This window comes from Lutjanus erythropterus, chromosome 13 (assembly GCF_056507025.1).
Source record: "Lutjanus erythropterus isolate fLutEry1 chromosome 13, fLutEry1.hap2, whole genome shotgun sequence".
Lineage (NCBI taxonomy): Eukaryota > Metazoa > Chordata > Actinopteri > Lutjaniformes > Lutjanidae > Lutjanus > Lutjanus erythropterus.
In genome coordinates, this window is record NC_139329.1 from 3,342,844 (window position 1) to 3,355,898 (window position 13,055).

The window sequence follows — 13,055 nt, forward strand, 5'->3', positions numbered from 1 at the left end:
TTTATGGAGAATATGGAATATATAAACACACACTCTCACCTTTATATATCACATCACTTCAATTAAGAAAAATTGCCAAATGCACATAAAATGCTGCCTTTAAAATTAAAATGATCTACATTATTTCTGTAAAAATGTTTTAATATCTGCACATATCACATATCCGATATCTGGCCACTAATATTGGTTGACTGATATACCAGTTGGTCTTTAATTCTGTATTAAGAATATCGGCTGATATATCTATCGGTGCTGGTATCAGCAACAGCCCCAAAAATCTAACATCAGTCGGGCTCTGTAAAGCATATAAAGTGGTTGAAATGAACGCCATCTATACCAGCTTCAACAAAGTGATGTACACATTAATTTATTAATACTTATTAGACAGTAAGCTACATTATTATGCAAAGTGACATCCTGTTCATTAAGTACTTTTGGTACTTGAACTATATTTTGATTCTAGTGCTTTGACTTTTCCTGGTATTGAAGTATTTGTACAGAGTAGTATTGTTAATTTACTTAAGAACACGATCTGATAACTTCTTCCAGGCTGATGTCGGTAGGCTGCATCATTTCCAGAGAAAAGAAAAAGAGGTGGATTCTCTTGAAGTCCCTGCGCCCTCCTCCTTTTTTTTTTTTTTTTCCTTTTTGCGTTCGGGAGGAGGAGGAGGAGGAGGGAGGGTGGGTGAGGGGGGGGCGTGGTGGAGGGGGGGGTGGTGGGGGTGAGCGTGCGCCCTCGGCAGACAGTCAAGCGCAAAAGACACACGGCTCATCCGCTCGCCTCCCCATTGACGTCAGTCCGGTATCACATGAACGAGCAGGGACCAATCGGCGCGGCGCTGCCGGAGAGTGCTGGCTCCTTCACACCGAGATAGGGGAAAAGACTGAATAAAAGGAAACCGTGCCAGTGAGCCTGGAATGACCACAAAACCCGATCGAGGAGCCTAGAGCCGCCGCCATTGGACATCTGGCCCGCGTTCCCGTCCTGTCCGTGCGCTCCTCGCCGTGGATTACTGTGTTTGGCACCGGGGCGGACGGAATGGATAAGGCCATGGCCCTAACATATTGAATAGCTCGTTGGTGGTGGGGGGGAGGCGAGACGCACCGTGGAGACAATTCATGGGGCATTGTGTGGTGAGGAAAATGGTGGATTATTTGCACTGTATCATAAAAAGCTTCCCCGGCCTGGATACCCTGCCGTAAGACGCTGCTGGTGGCATTGTGCGCCTGTCTCGGCCCTGTCTACACTAACTGAGGTCGTGTTATAGCGGTGGGTAGGTAGGTACCCCCCCCTCCTCTCCTCCAGCTCCAGCTCGATCCCAACGACCTTATCCATTTCTGTTTTTTTATCGCCTCTACATGTAGGATTCTTGTACCCACCCTCCTGCCTCACAGCGACATTTGGAAACAATTAAGTGTTGGATTACCGAACTATGGATTTCAGCAGCGGCAGCGGCGGCGGCGGAGGGAGCGAGCTGCACAACAACCAGTTTTATCAGTGCGAGGAGAACAAGCCTCTGCTGGGGGAGATGTCGGAGGGGAACAACAATACCAAGCTGGGCGCAGGGCCGTGCAAGAGGTCCCTGCACCACTGCAGCAGCAGCGGGATGCGCTACAAGCTGCTCCACGAGGGGGACATCCAGGTGTGCGTGGTTAAACACCCCCGCACCTTCCTCAGCAAGATCCTCACCTCCAAGTTCCTGCGGAGATGGGAGCCGCACCACCTCACACTCACTGACAGCAGCCTGACCTCCGCCACTGTGAGTCGCCTTCCACTGTTTGTGTGTGTGTGTGTGTGTGTGTGTGTGTGTGTGTTTGAGACTATATAATACGCTGCGTGTAACATTCCACAGGCAGCTTCAGTGTTTGTCTTTTCTTGTCTGGACGCAGCAGACGCGCGCCGAGATTACGCACAGTCTGTTGTTGACGCAGTTTACCAGAAGGCAGCGTGTCACCGCTCTCATGGCCCGTTCTCAGCATCATATCACAACACTGTTGCTGCGGCCTACTCCCCCCACACTCACACAAACCACATCCACTCCTCTCCATCACCTTTACCAGGGACGGACTCAGGCTGTCTGAGGGGCAGGGGCCCAAAAAAAGGTGGTGGGTGGTGGGGTTCCAGCTGTACTGTGAAATTGTTATACATTGAAAGTGAAACTGTTATAAATCCTGGTTTAGATTAAAATTGTTTGGTTGTCCAACAATTACTACAACTTTGAGACAAACACACAAGTGACTATATGTTGGGCCTAACCCTGCATGGTGTTTTGTGGAAGGGCACTTTAGAGGGCACTTTACAACATTTTATCTACTAGAAGGTCACTTTGGGGAACACTTAATCATGTTTTGTCCACTGGAAAGCCATCCCAGAAGGCAATTTATCACATGCACCTTACCATGTAATGTACCCTAGAAGAGCACATTAGAGGGCACTTTTCCAAGTTTTGTCCACTACAAGGGCACTTTGGAGGACATGTTACCACATATTGTCCACTAGAAGAGCACTCTGGAGGGCACTCTATCATGTTTTGTCCACTAGAAAGGCACCTTAGAGGGTAGACAGCTGAGAGGGCATTTTATCACGTTTCTTCTGCTGGAAGGGCACCTTAGAGGGCACTTTACCATGTTTTGTCCATTAGAAGGGCACTGTATCACTTTTTCACTCCCTTAGGGGCATCCAAACCTAAGCAATGACACATGTACCCTACATGTGTCATTGCTTAGGTTTTTAGTTTCGAACATGGGGGGACCAGGGTTGGCAATTGCCCCCTTGCCTTGCCTTTAGTTCCACCAGACCATACCCGTGATCTGACCTGGTATCTGGTTCTCACAGTGGGGTTGCAGGGACGCAAAAGCTCCCCTGGAGTGGAGGCTCCTGAAGCATGTGTGTAGTATATATGTGTCTCCTTTGGGTCATTATTTGGCTCCATGCTGCTTTCAGAGGGTTGAAACTCTTGATTTAAATTATTAAACATCTTCTCTTATTAGTGCCTGGAACTAAAACCATCAGCTGGGGGTCAGAGGGGCCTGTCAGTCAGGCGTGTGACATGAAACCAGTTGAGAACCCCCCACTGGATCAGCCTGTATCCCAATAACAAACCAGTGTTTATGCGGTGCTTCTTGCCTGTCTTATGGTTGAAGTGCAGAGTGGAGAGAAAGGATGCTCTGATGATGTGCCATCTTCATTAATATTGGTATTATTGTTGTTACAATACTGTTAGAAGCCAGTTTAGCTTCAGTGGTGAGAATATATGCTGTAGAGGATTTTTCTGTGTTGCTGATGTGGCAGCCTATAGGTTCTGTTGATCAGCTGACAGGCCTACCCAGTATATCAGTTCAGTGCCAACAGGCCTGCAAGATATATTCTCATAAATATTACTAAGTCTGGGCAATATGTCTGATAAAGTGATGTGAGACTAGATATCATCCTATTTTGGACATTGTGATATTATGATCTAGTAGAAGTGTTGCCATTTCCTGGTTTAAAGGCTGTATTACACTAAACTGCTCTGGCTGTTCTGTTATCTTCCTTTAGCCACATTTGTCATTATAGCCACACTACTAATGATTATTTATCAAAAATCTTATTGTGTTTATATTTTGTGAAAGCAACACTGGTCATCCCCAGAGGTGTTTGATCAAAAATATTGTGATATTTGATTTTGGCCGTATTTGCTACTTTATACACTGCTGGGTAGTTAAATCCACAGAAATGCATCATTTTCTCCAAGACAATCATATTTTTGCACTATTTCAGAATTTATGATAAATTATTTTAGAGAGATGTGTATATTTAGAAATACTGTATGTTGTATATCGTGGCATAGCCTAAAAATATCAAGATATTATTTATAAGCCACATCATCCAGCTTTACTACACACAGTATCATAAATATTACTATGCATTAATCGAAATATTAGCAAAATCACAATATGGCCAACTGCAATATCCAAATCACAGAAGCTGCATTATTTTTGATAAAGATAAAATGTGTGACAAAACAGCATTATGATAAAGTACTGCGGAGCTGCAGAGATGACTTGGACTACAAATGTTGTTCTCCAGATGTTTATTTTCTATAGATGCCAACAAATATCACATTGTCATGATTTTTCTCATTTTTTTACCATTTTGTTTTTCGGCCATGCTAGCTTCTGCTAAACACTTGGACGAGGAGGGAGAGATGAGATGTTCGCAGTCTGCAAGCTCACAGCTAGATGACACTAGATGGTCATTTTCAACCAGGAAAAAAAGTTGAATTTAATCATTATTTATCAAGATAAACGCATAGTAATTTTGATGTTACAGATATGGATGCTCTGTCAAGAAACTTTATTGGACATGAGCCTCCAGAAGATGGTGACAGGATGGTTTTTTTTTTTTTATTCTGTGTCGGGTTGTTGGAACTGAAGTGAACTGCTGGACTGATTTGGACTGAGAGAGTTGTGCTAGGTACATTTGTGTGTCGATTTGTGGGGCTTATATAGTGTTGGCTCCGACACGTCACCAAACCATATTGCACGTCCAGCCAAAAAAATACTGAACACAGATGGCGAACAACAGTTGAATGGTCAAACTCCACATAGCTCTCAGTCTTATCACATTTTCAGCAACTATTTTCCAAGAAAAACCTTTTTTCTTTACAAAGACTTTAACACAACAATGCAGAACACACACAATTACAGACACGTACACAGTTTAAAAATAAATAATTGTAGCTAAATCAGTGACCTCACCTCGATTTACATTCAATTCTGGTGAGCTGATCTGCACTCATGTTCTCCCTCCACGCTGTTTCTGTTGTTGTGTCACATGTCAACAGTGCAGCTGAACAACACGCCTGTTAAACGATTGGCTGTTTGTGTGTCACTCACAGCACGCTCCTTTATCGAGATATGATAGGCTGTTTACAAGCCAGGGTGGAGGTTCGCATTTAATGCATTTAAGTGAAACCGCTGTACATTTTACTGAACAATTTTATTATAGCTATTAATGCAGTGTGTACTGCACACATGTATCAGCGCTGTTTTATGACCCGGGCCTGATATTATACTATCCTAACTTAAACACATTAACTGTATATGTGCATTTACAGCCTGTAGGAGTCACAGACACAGTGTAATTATTAACCAGAACAGGAGTCATGTCTGTGCTAATCAATTGTAATTGTTAGTAATCCAGCAGAATAATGCCAAAATAACAAAAGCCTTTATTTCCCCTTCTGTTATTATCAACACTTGTGACATTTTCCATAAAGCCAGGCCCATTGTTTTATCAACACACCTTGTTAGAGGCTTTTTGGACGCCTGCCTATCACAACCATGCTGGAGGAGTGTGCTGAACTGCTTACTGCAGTGTGCAGCGTCTCGGAGTCTGTTATCATTTGTAGGAAAGACTTGTGGATGCAGTTCAGGGTAAACCCACGTGAGCTCGGTTTACCTGCTTGTTTACAGGGGATTAATGCCTATATAATCCACTATAAAGTAATCTGTAATTCATCTGAATGAATTTTATACATCACACCATGGACACCAAGATTAATTATACAGGTTATGGGAGGATGTATAGGCCTGAAAATGTGGGGAAAATGTATTAATTCTCTAGTTTTATCATCTCAGTTGATGACTTGTTGATTGTTTGAATACATTAACATGTTATTGTGGGTTTAAGATGATGATAGAAGTCAATGACGAGCCAAAAGGGTATTTATCATGAAATTAACACCTCTATTAAATATGCTTGGGTAGATAACACTTGATCATGAAGCATCATTTAAATGGTAAATGCACCATGCTGCATCTTGAATTCACAAAGTTTACTTATAAATCAGTCTGGGAACCCACTGACTATCGTCTGATGATGATTTAGCCTCTGGGGGCAACGGCCAATGTTTCAGTGCTTCCAGTGAAGCCAGACTTCCTTCCTGGTAAAGTGTCCGATTAGCAACTTGACACTTGAGAACTGAGTTGGAGGCTAGTCTCTAAACAGTTATCAGCATATAAATATATATATATTTTTTTAAAAAGGCTGGTAAAAAGTGTAATTGTCTTCAGACAGTACCCCATTGGTCTGCAGCTTTTATGATTGAAGGAGCCGAAAATAAATAAATAAATAAATAAATAAAATCTGTCTGGAGCCACAACTATAAAATTCTTCTTCTTCTTCTTCTTCTTCTTTTTTTTTGTTTTTGTTTTTTTGGCATAAAGGCTTTTTTCTAGCAGTAAGAATGTAAGAATCACTTTGGACTAGAGTTGTAAATTATAAGTGCTTTCCTTACTTGATCAGTTGTTGTCACAGAAAATAAAAAGTTTGATTTCACCAAACAATACCAAATGCCCATGAAATGTATAAAGACAAAAGGCATATTAAACACATAGACTTGAATATTTAACACTGGAGTGCACTCATAAAAATAATATATTTCAGATTTTTATTTAATAGTATATCGATTTAATTTTACCTGAATGGCCAAATTCTTAACATTAAAGATCCTCGATTAATTGTCATCATCCCTACTTTAGACCTACCACAATGATAAATTAAAATTCAAATGTTAACAAAGCAACGGTTATTCATTTCTATATAGTTTTTTTGCGAAAAGCTACAGGGAGAGCAGCAAAAAAAAAAAAAAAGAAAACAGCTGCATGTGGCTCTGGAGCCGCAGGTGAGACGCAAACAATAGCCGATGGCTTCCAAAATTGTATTTTGGCCAGTTTGACTCAGTTTTGTTGACGGTGTTACTCTCCACATGGACTGTTTACCAGCCTGACTGGTCAATACTACTTGGACTATAAACACACTACAAACAGATGCCTGAACACTTTTGACAATAAAATTTGTCCCTTGCCTGTTCAGAGAGATTAACTGTGCCATATTATATGTTTTAAGATGATGCTCCAAACTTGTTAGCAAGCAGCTGCTTATTTACTCATTCAGAGAAATTGACCAACATTGTCATTCATTTGGAGTCGTGTTTTACCACCAGAGGTAGAAATCTGACTCTTTGTTAGCTAATTGTTTCACCAATGTGCCTTTTCACACTTGCAAATCCAAACCAAGTTTCATGTTTTGTGCATTGTGTACATTTGAGCCATTAAGTTTGGTTTTACATTGCAATTATGCAAGCACACAAAAGAACTACACACAAATAATCCTCTGTCCTACGTGAGCTGTGTCTCCTGATATATATAATTGATTGGTTTGTAGACTCTCTCTCAACCTCTTGGAAATTCATTGAAAAGTGTCAGAATTTTTGTGAGTTTTTTCCAACTGTTTATAAAGTTGTTGGACCAAATGACACTTAAACATTTGGTCCCAGAACTTTTCATAAATGGCCCAAAAGTCCAAACCATCCATTGTCACACTAGAAAGGGGAACCAAACATGGTCCAATTTGATCGGGATGGTGACCACCTCTTTCGGTTGGACCGAGGATTGGTCTGGGGAGGTTTGACACCTGTGATTTTGGTTCAGATCAAACTGAAAAGTCCAAAATTCTAGATCAAACGAGGTAGGTGTGAAAGGGGCCAAGGTTCACCAGCTATGGTGACTATAAAGCTCCGTCAAGTCATGGACAGCCGCAGATTCAGGTGGTAATTCTGTGTGGGTTTATCACTACAAGTGACCACTTTCACATTCAAGTCACAATACCTGGTCCAATGCTTTTGTGTCATTGTGATGAGGTTTTCTGTTGTCTGGTTAGGTTACCTTAACAGCAACATCTCTTAATTTTCAAGTGGCTGGCTGTGAAATATGGAGTTGGACCAAACTTTACAGCTACAGGGTTGAGTAGAAGGCATAACACCTAAATCTAACTAGATGATGCAAAAGAGACGAGGAATAGGCTGCGGTTGCTTCAGAAGGGCTTAGGGTCAGAGTTAGGGTTAGAACCTGCAATACTACTGCCCTATCACTGATCAAATAGATCATACATCTACTGTACGTTTCACAGGTTTCACTTTTGTAAGTGATTTGGCAGTATGAAACCTTTGATGTACGCGCAGTTTCTACATTGGTCGCATAATTTCTGAAGAGACATCACAAAGCTTTAGACAGTTCTGCCATTTCTTATCTCATTTGTTTTACTTGTATGTTGTGACCCAAGCTAAAGCTCTTGGTCAAGTGATAGCAAGAGCACTTCACCAAACACTATTTTGACAGGTATGTGTGGGTCAATCATCATTTTATAGGAATTCACAGTTCCAATTACTGTCCTGTGATTGTGAAATAAGTCATTGCTGTTTTGGGGGATTTTGTGTTACTCTGATCACATTTCGTCAATGTGGTTTAAAGTGGTGTGCTGTGAGCTCCACTACATATCAGTGACTCTTTATTGATTGTGGTTGTAGTGGGAAATGAGGGCAGCCTTCGAACTTTGGCCAGTCAACAGCAGCCCTCAGCAACAGCCAGGAAATGATCTCTGTGGGAGCAGGAATTAGGCAAAGCATATTTCCACATCTCTTAAAGTCAGAATTCATGGAAATTGTCTTGCATTTGTTGGGTCTAAATGCTCATTGCTCATGCTGCGGTGTTCTTGTATTGCCACTTCCCAGGAATTTCTTGTGACTCGGACAATGAATGGTGTTTTTTTTCTTCTGGGAATTTGTATTGTTGAAGTTTATACTCCACACTAACTACCTTATCTATTTACTCCAAAACAAACCTGAAGGGGCCACAGGACACCAAGTGTTACAAGCAGCTAATGGGAAAGATTCATAGACTGGATGTAAGTTGAATCACTGTATTCAATCAGTACAAGCAGTCACTCAGTTTATTCAGTGAACACTTCATTTGGTACTGTACAGTCTATTGTAATCCAACACAACAGTTCTGCCATCAGCAGTTTATGTGTACAAAAAACTACGAGGTGCTCAACAAAAAATGAAATGCAGTGTGCATATTGAAAATTACAGAGATGAAACATCTTTGAGGTTTGTTTGACATTTGAAGACTAATATTAAGATAGTTATCGAGCTAATACTGAGCTTAACAGCTAAATAAGTTTGTATATAAATGAAGCTGGAAACTCACTGTTACATTATGGCTCGTTTAGAACTCAAAACTCAAAGTTTACGATTTGGAACTTAAGTTGAGACTTGAGCACAAAGAACTGCATAAGAATGATTTGGTTCCATCTCTACCTTAACCCGATTGTTGTTGCCATGCACAGAAAGTGTAACCTGACACGTCAGATGGTTTGTTACACAGAACCGTCTGGGAAGGCGTCCATAGAAACTGTTTGGAAAAGGGCAGGCACTTTCAAAAAACGTCAACCAGTCAGATCTACTCACCAAACTGAAGAGTCAAAACATCTTTTGAATCGATAAAAGCCTTCAGTGTCATTCTTTGCTCTTCTTTCAATCATGAATTTCTCTCCAGTTTTGATATAACTGATGCTATCACAGTATCTGTGGTAATATTTTCAAGAGACGCCATTGTTTGTTCTAGACGAGTCGTGTCCATGGATGCTTCTCGCTGTCGGTGCGCCTAAAACCACGCCCACAGCTGCCAGTAGTCCCTCCGAGGACGCTGACTGGCAGGCACCACCTCTGGTGCGGACACAAACAGATAAGTTGCAGCCTGGCAAGATGGGTTCTCTTGTGATCTCACGAATCCAGCTGCCACGCAAGGTAGCGTAGAAACAGATAGCGTAGAAAATGAGAATTTTACAAACTCCATTGGTTGCAAAAAACAAAATCGATTAATTCAGCATAACCTAAATTTGCAGAATTATCCACTGTTGACAGTTTTGTCACAAATGTTCATGCTTGACCACAGAAAAAGTAGTTTGACCAAATAATAATAATAATAATAATAATAATAATAATAATAATAATAATAATAATAATGATAATAATAATTTCAAGGTCTACTTACTAGCTTTTTCTTGTGAATCTTGTGCTTGGAAGCTTCAAAACAAGGTAGAATAATAACTACTTTGTATACTAGGGTTGGTCTGATACTGGTACCAGTATCAGAAATGCCTCTGTAACAGCCTGAAATGCTAGATTTTGTCAGCAATCCAGGAGTATTCGAGTCCATGTAGCAATCTGATATTACGTACATTAATTAACCCCAAAATTGTATCCTGCTATTTCCAAACAGTGTCCCATGAGCCAAATTTTTTTGGTATCCAGAAGGAAAAAATTGTGTCTGATATAGCATTTCTAGTGTGGCTTCTGCAGATTGTACTTTTGTTACTACACAACCCTTTTCCAGTATCTTTCCAAGGATCTCAATGCTTATAGCAGGCGCTTTATTGTTCTTGCTTCAAAGAGTTAAATGCTTACAGTCACTGTGACTGCCACGGACTGGCTGTCATAAATTATCCTGTAAAACCCCCAGAGACTAATGGAAGTGTTGTGGTCCTGTAAGGTAACAAAGCATCAACTGAATGCCTTAAGCACTGCACATTTTGTTAAAATAGTAGAAAATTACCCAGAAATGGTGTTATTTATCATCAGCTGTGCTGTAGCGAACCATATTCTGCTTTGTATGGCAGGAAACTGAATGTGTATAGACCCCAGTGTCAGAAATCATGATGCTGATGTTAATTCTTTTGTTTTGAATCAAGTCATGTGGCTGATTTATCCACAAATTCCCCCGACTCGAGCGTCGGGTGGCCATCATGTGTCTGCGAGTCAGCTTGTCGACGATGTCACATATTCTCTCCTCTGTGAAGGCTGAAATATGAGGAAGAGGCCTTTATTCAGGGCGAAGCATGAATGTGCATTTCCTGAGTGGAGCCGTTATGCTCGATGTCGCAGAGAGCTGTTATGTGGGCAGAGGAACAATGCTGAGCCATTTGCTCTGCTCTCTCACAGAGGCACTACTCCCAACAAGGAGGCAAAGAGCGTTGACTCGGCGTCTCCAACAACATCCCCACGCACTGCAAATAACTGAGATGATTGTGAGAAAAGAGCTTTGTGAAAGTGAACGTGGCTGCCAACAAGCTTTTATTTGTTTCACTAACAAAAATCACATGAAGCTGGTTACGGCCATTTGTCCAAAACTGTTAATCATTTTGGAAGCTGAATAGAACATGACATTGTGTCAGTGTTAAATGTAGCCTAGACCTGCGTCATTAATCAAATAATTGCTTATTAACTGATTATTAAATTAATCAATTTTGATATTAATGAATCGGTATTAAGTATTTTTTTAAAGAACAAAAGTCAAAATTCTCTGGTTTTACTGTCTTATATGTAAATATTTTCCGGTTTCTTTACTTCTGTCTGACAGTAAACTGAATATTTTTGAGTTGTGAGTAAAATGGGACATTTGAGGATGTCATCTTAGGATTTAGGAAATTTAGGAAAACTTTTCACCATTTTCTGATATTTTAAAGCAAACAACTTTTAATGGATTAATGACCATGAAAATAATGGTCACTTCCAGCCCTAAGGTAGTCATTAATTTCTTTGCTTTTAATTTGAGGAGGAATCCACATATTATTTGATGTTTTGGTGTGGTTTAAATTTTGTGTCAGGAAACAGCCTTCTCACAACTTTGAACAGTTAGAAAATGTGTTAAAAACCTTCAAAATCTCAAACTAACAATAGCTACTGATAACAGAGGTATAAAACTGTGCTATTATAATCATCTTTGTTTTAAATTTGACTTTTAGCCCTTTGAAGTTGTGTTAATGCTATCAGATTTTCAGGCATAAAAGGGTTAGCTATACCCTGAGGACCCCTGTGTCACTACCAGGTGTAAAAAAGGCAGGAAAACTGCTCAAGCACTGGTAAACTCTATTTTTCATGACAAATTAATCAATAACATTTCTATCAGATGTGTCTTAATCATAACATGTCAAGTCTGTAGTCCTTCTAAATCAATGCTAAATAAGAATTATGCTGTGAAATGAGAAAATGTAACATTTTGTCAGCTCTGTTAGACGTCTTCTCTGTCAAATTCTCCATCTGATGGAGCGGACATCTACACTTAATTAAAAATTAAATCACTAGGAGGTTGGCTCATTTTGACAGCCAGGAGTTTGATCTTTTAAAATATATATTCTCAGCATAATTGAAGGGTAAAAATAAAAAGCCCCTCAAATTTACGGTTTTGTCCCAGTTCTCAACAGTGAGTGATGCACACGTAAAGGTAGCAGTGTGTGTGTGTGTGTGTGTGTGTGTGCGTGTGTGTGTGTGTGTGTGTGTGTGTGAGAGAGAGAGAGTGAGATGTCATTGGGTAACCAGACAGAGCTGTGACTCACTTTTCTTTCCTCTGACAGTCCTGCCTGCCTTGACTGCAGGCAGAAACCTTAACCTACATCACATTTGCGTAAGAAGGGTACGAGCTCGAGCAAGCACTTCCTGTGACTCGCCTCGCTCACAAAAGGCCCGAGATGAAAGGAATTCAGGTGGTGTCGGGAGCGCGAGGGGCTCATTATTTGCAGTGAGGCGAGATCCTTTTAGAAATCAATCAGGTAGACCTGAGTGTCCTCTGGTCACATAATGTCCAGTGATTACGCAAGAAGCCTCATCACCAATCTATTTTAATGATCCTCTGTGTCAGTTTTACTCTCACTGAAGATCTTTCAGGCATTAATTAGCAAAAGATGAATTTCAATAATTTATTTTTAATGGAGAAAAAATAAATTTAACCACTTTATTTTAAATTTAACTATTTTCTATTTTTTCTATTCTTTGAATTTAATCACTTTTTTTTATCAAGACACACTGGTAATTTTAACAGGAGAGAAAAAAGACATTTCAAAATGCATCTCTGTGTCTTCACATGCCATAGTGTTGTGTTGCCTGTCTCACAAATACTCATTCATTGTCTTGATGAACCCAGTGCACCTCGGGTACTGAATCATACATGAACCATGCTGGTGTTAGTCTCTGCACAGAGACAAAAAGGGTTTAGTTTTCACTGGCTATTAGGGCGAACATGTTAAACCTTGAACTCTTACATCCTGTCACACATGCAGACTCAGGATGCAAGATATCGTAAACTGAAGCTTAATTCACATGCTGGTAACACCCACTGAGACTCAAAATATATCCATAGGTGTGACATGTGGGAGGTGAAAAAGTTTCAACTAT

The 13,055-nt window shown here is 40.4% G+C and overlaps 1 protein-coding gene across 2 annotated transcripts in view; it reads left to right on the forward strand.

The window, feature by feature from the left end:
• The first annotated feature begins 798 nt into the window (after positions 1 to 798).
• cmip (c-Maf inducing protein) overlaps positions 799 to 13,055 on the forward strand; it is a 66,134-nt gene continuing 53,877 nt past the window's right edge. Inside the window, exons 1-2 of one of the 2 annotated variants that reach the window (XM_084733432.1) lie at positions 799 to 1,278; positions 1,366 to 1,760. In XM_084733432.1, coding sequence (XP_084589558.1) covers positions 1,434 to 1,760 — 327 coding nt within the window. In that variant the 5' untranslated portion in view covers positions 799 to 1,278; positions 1,366 to 1,433. Of the gene's footprint in view, positions 1,761 to 13,055 lie in introns of both variants that reach the window. The other variant, XM_084733431.1, reaches the window with a different exon arrangement.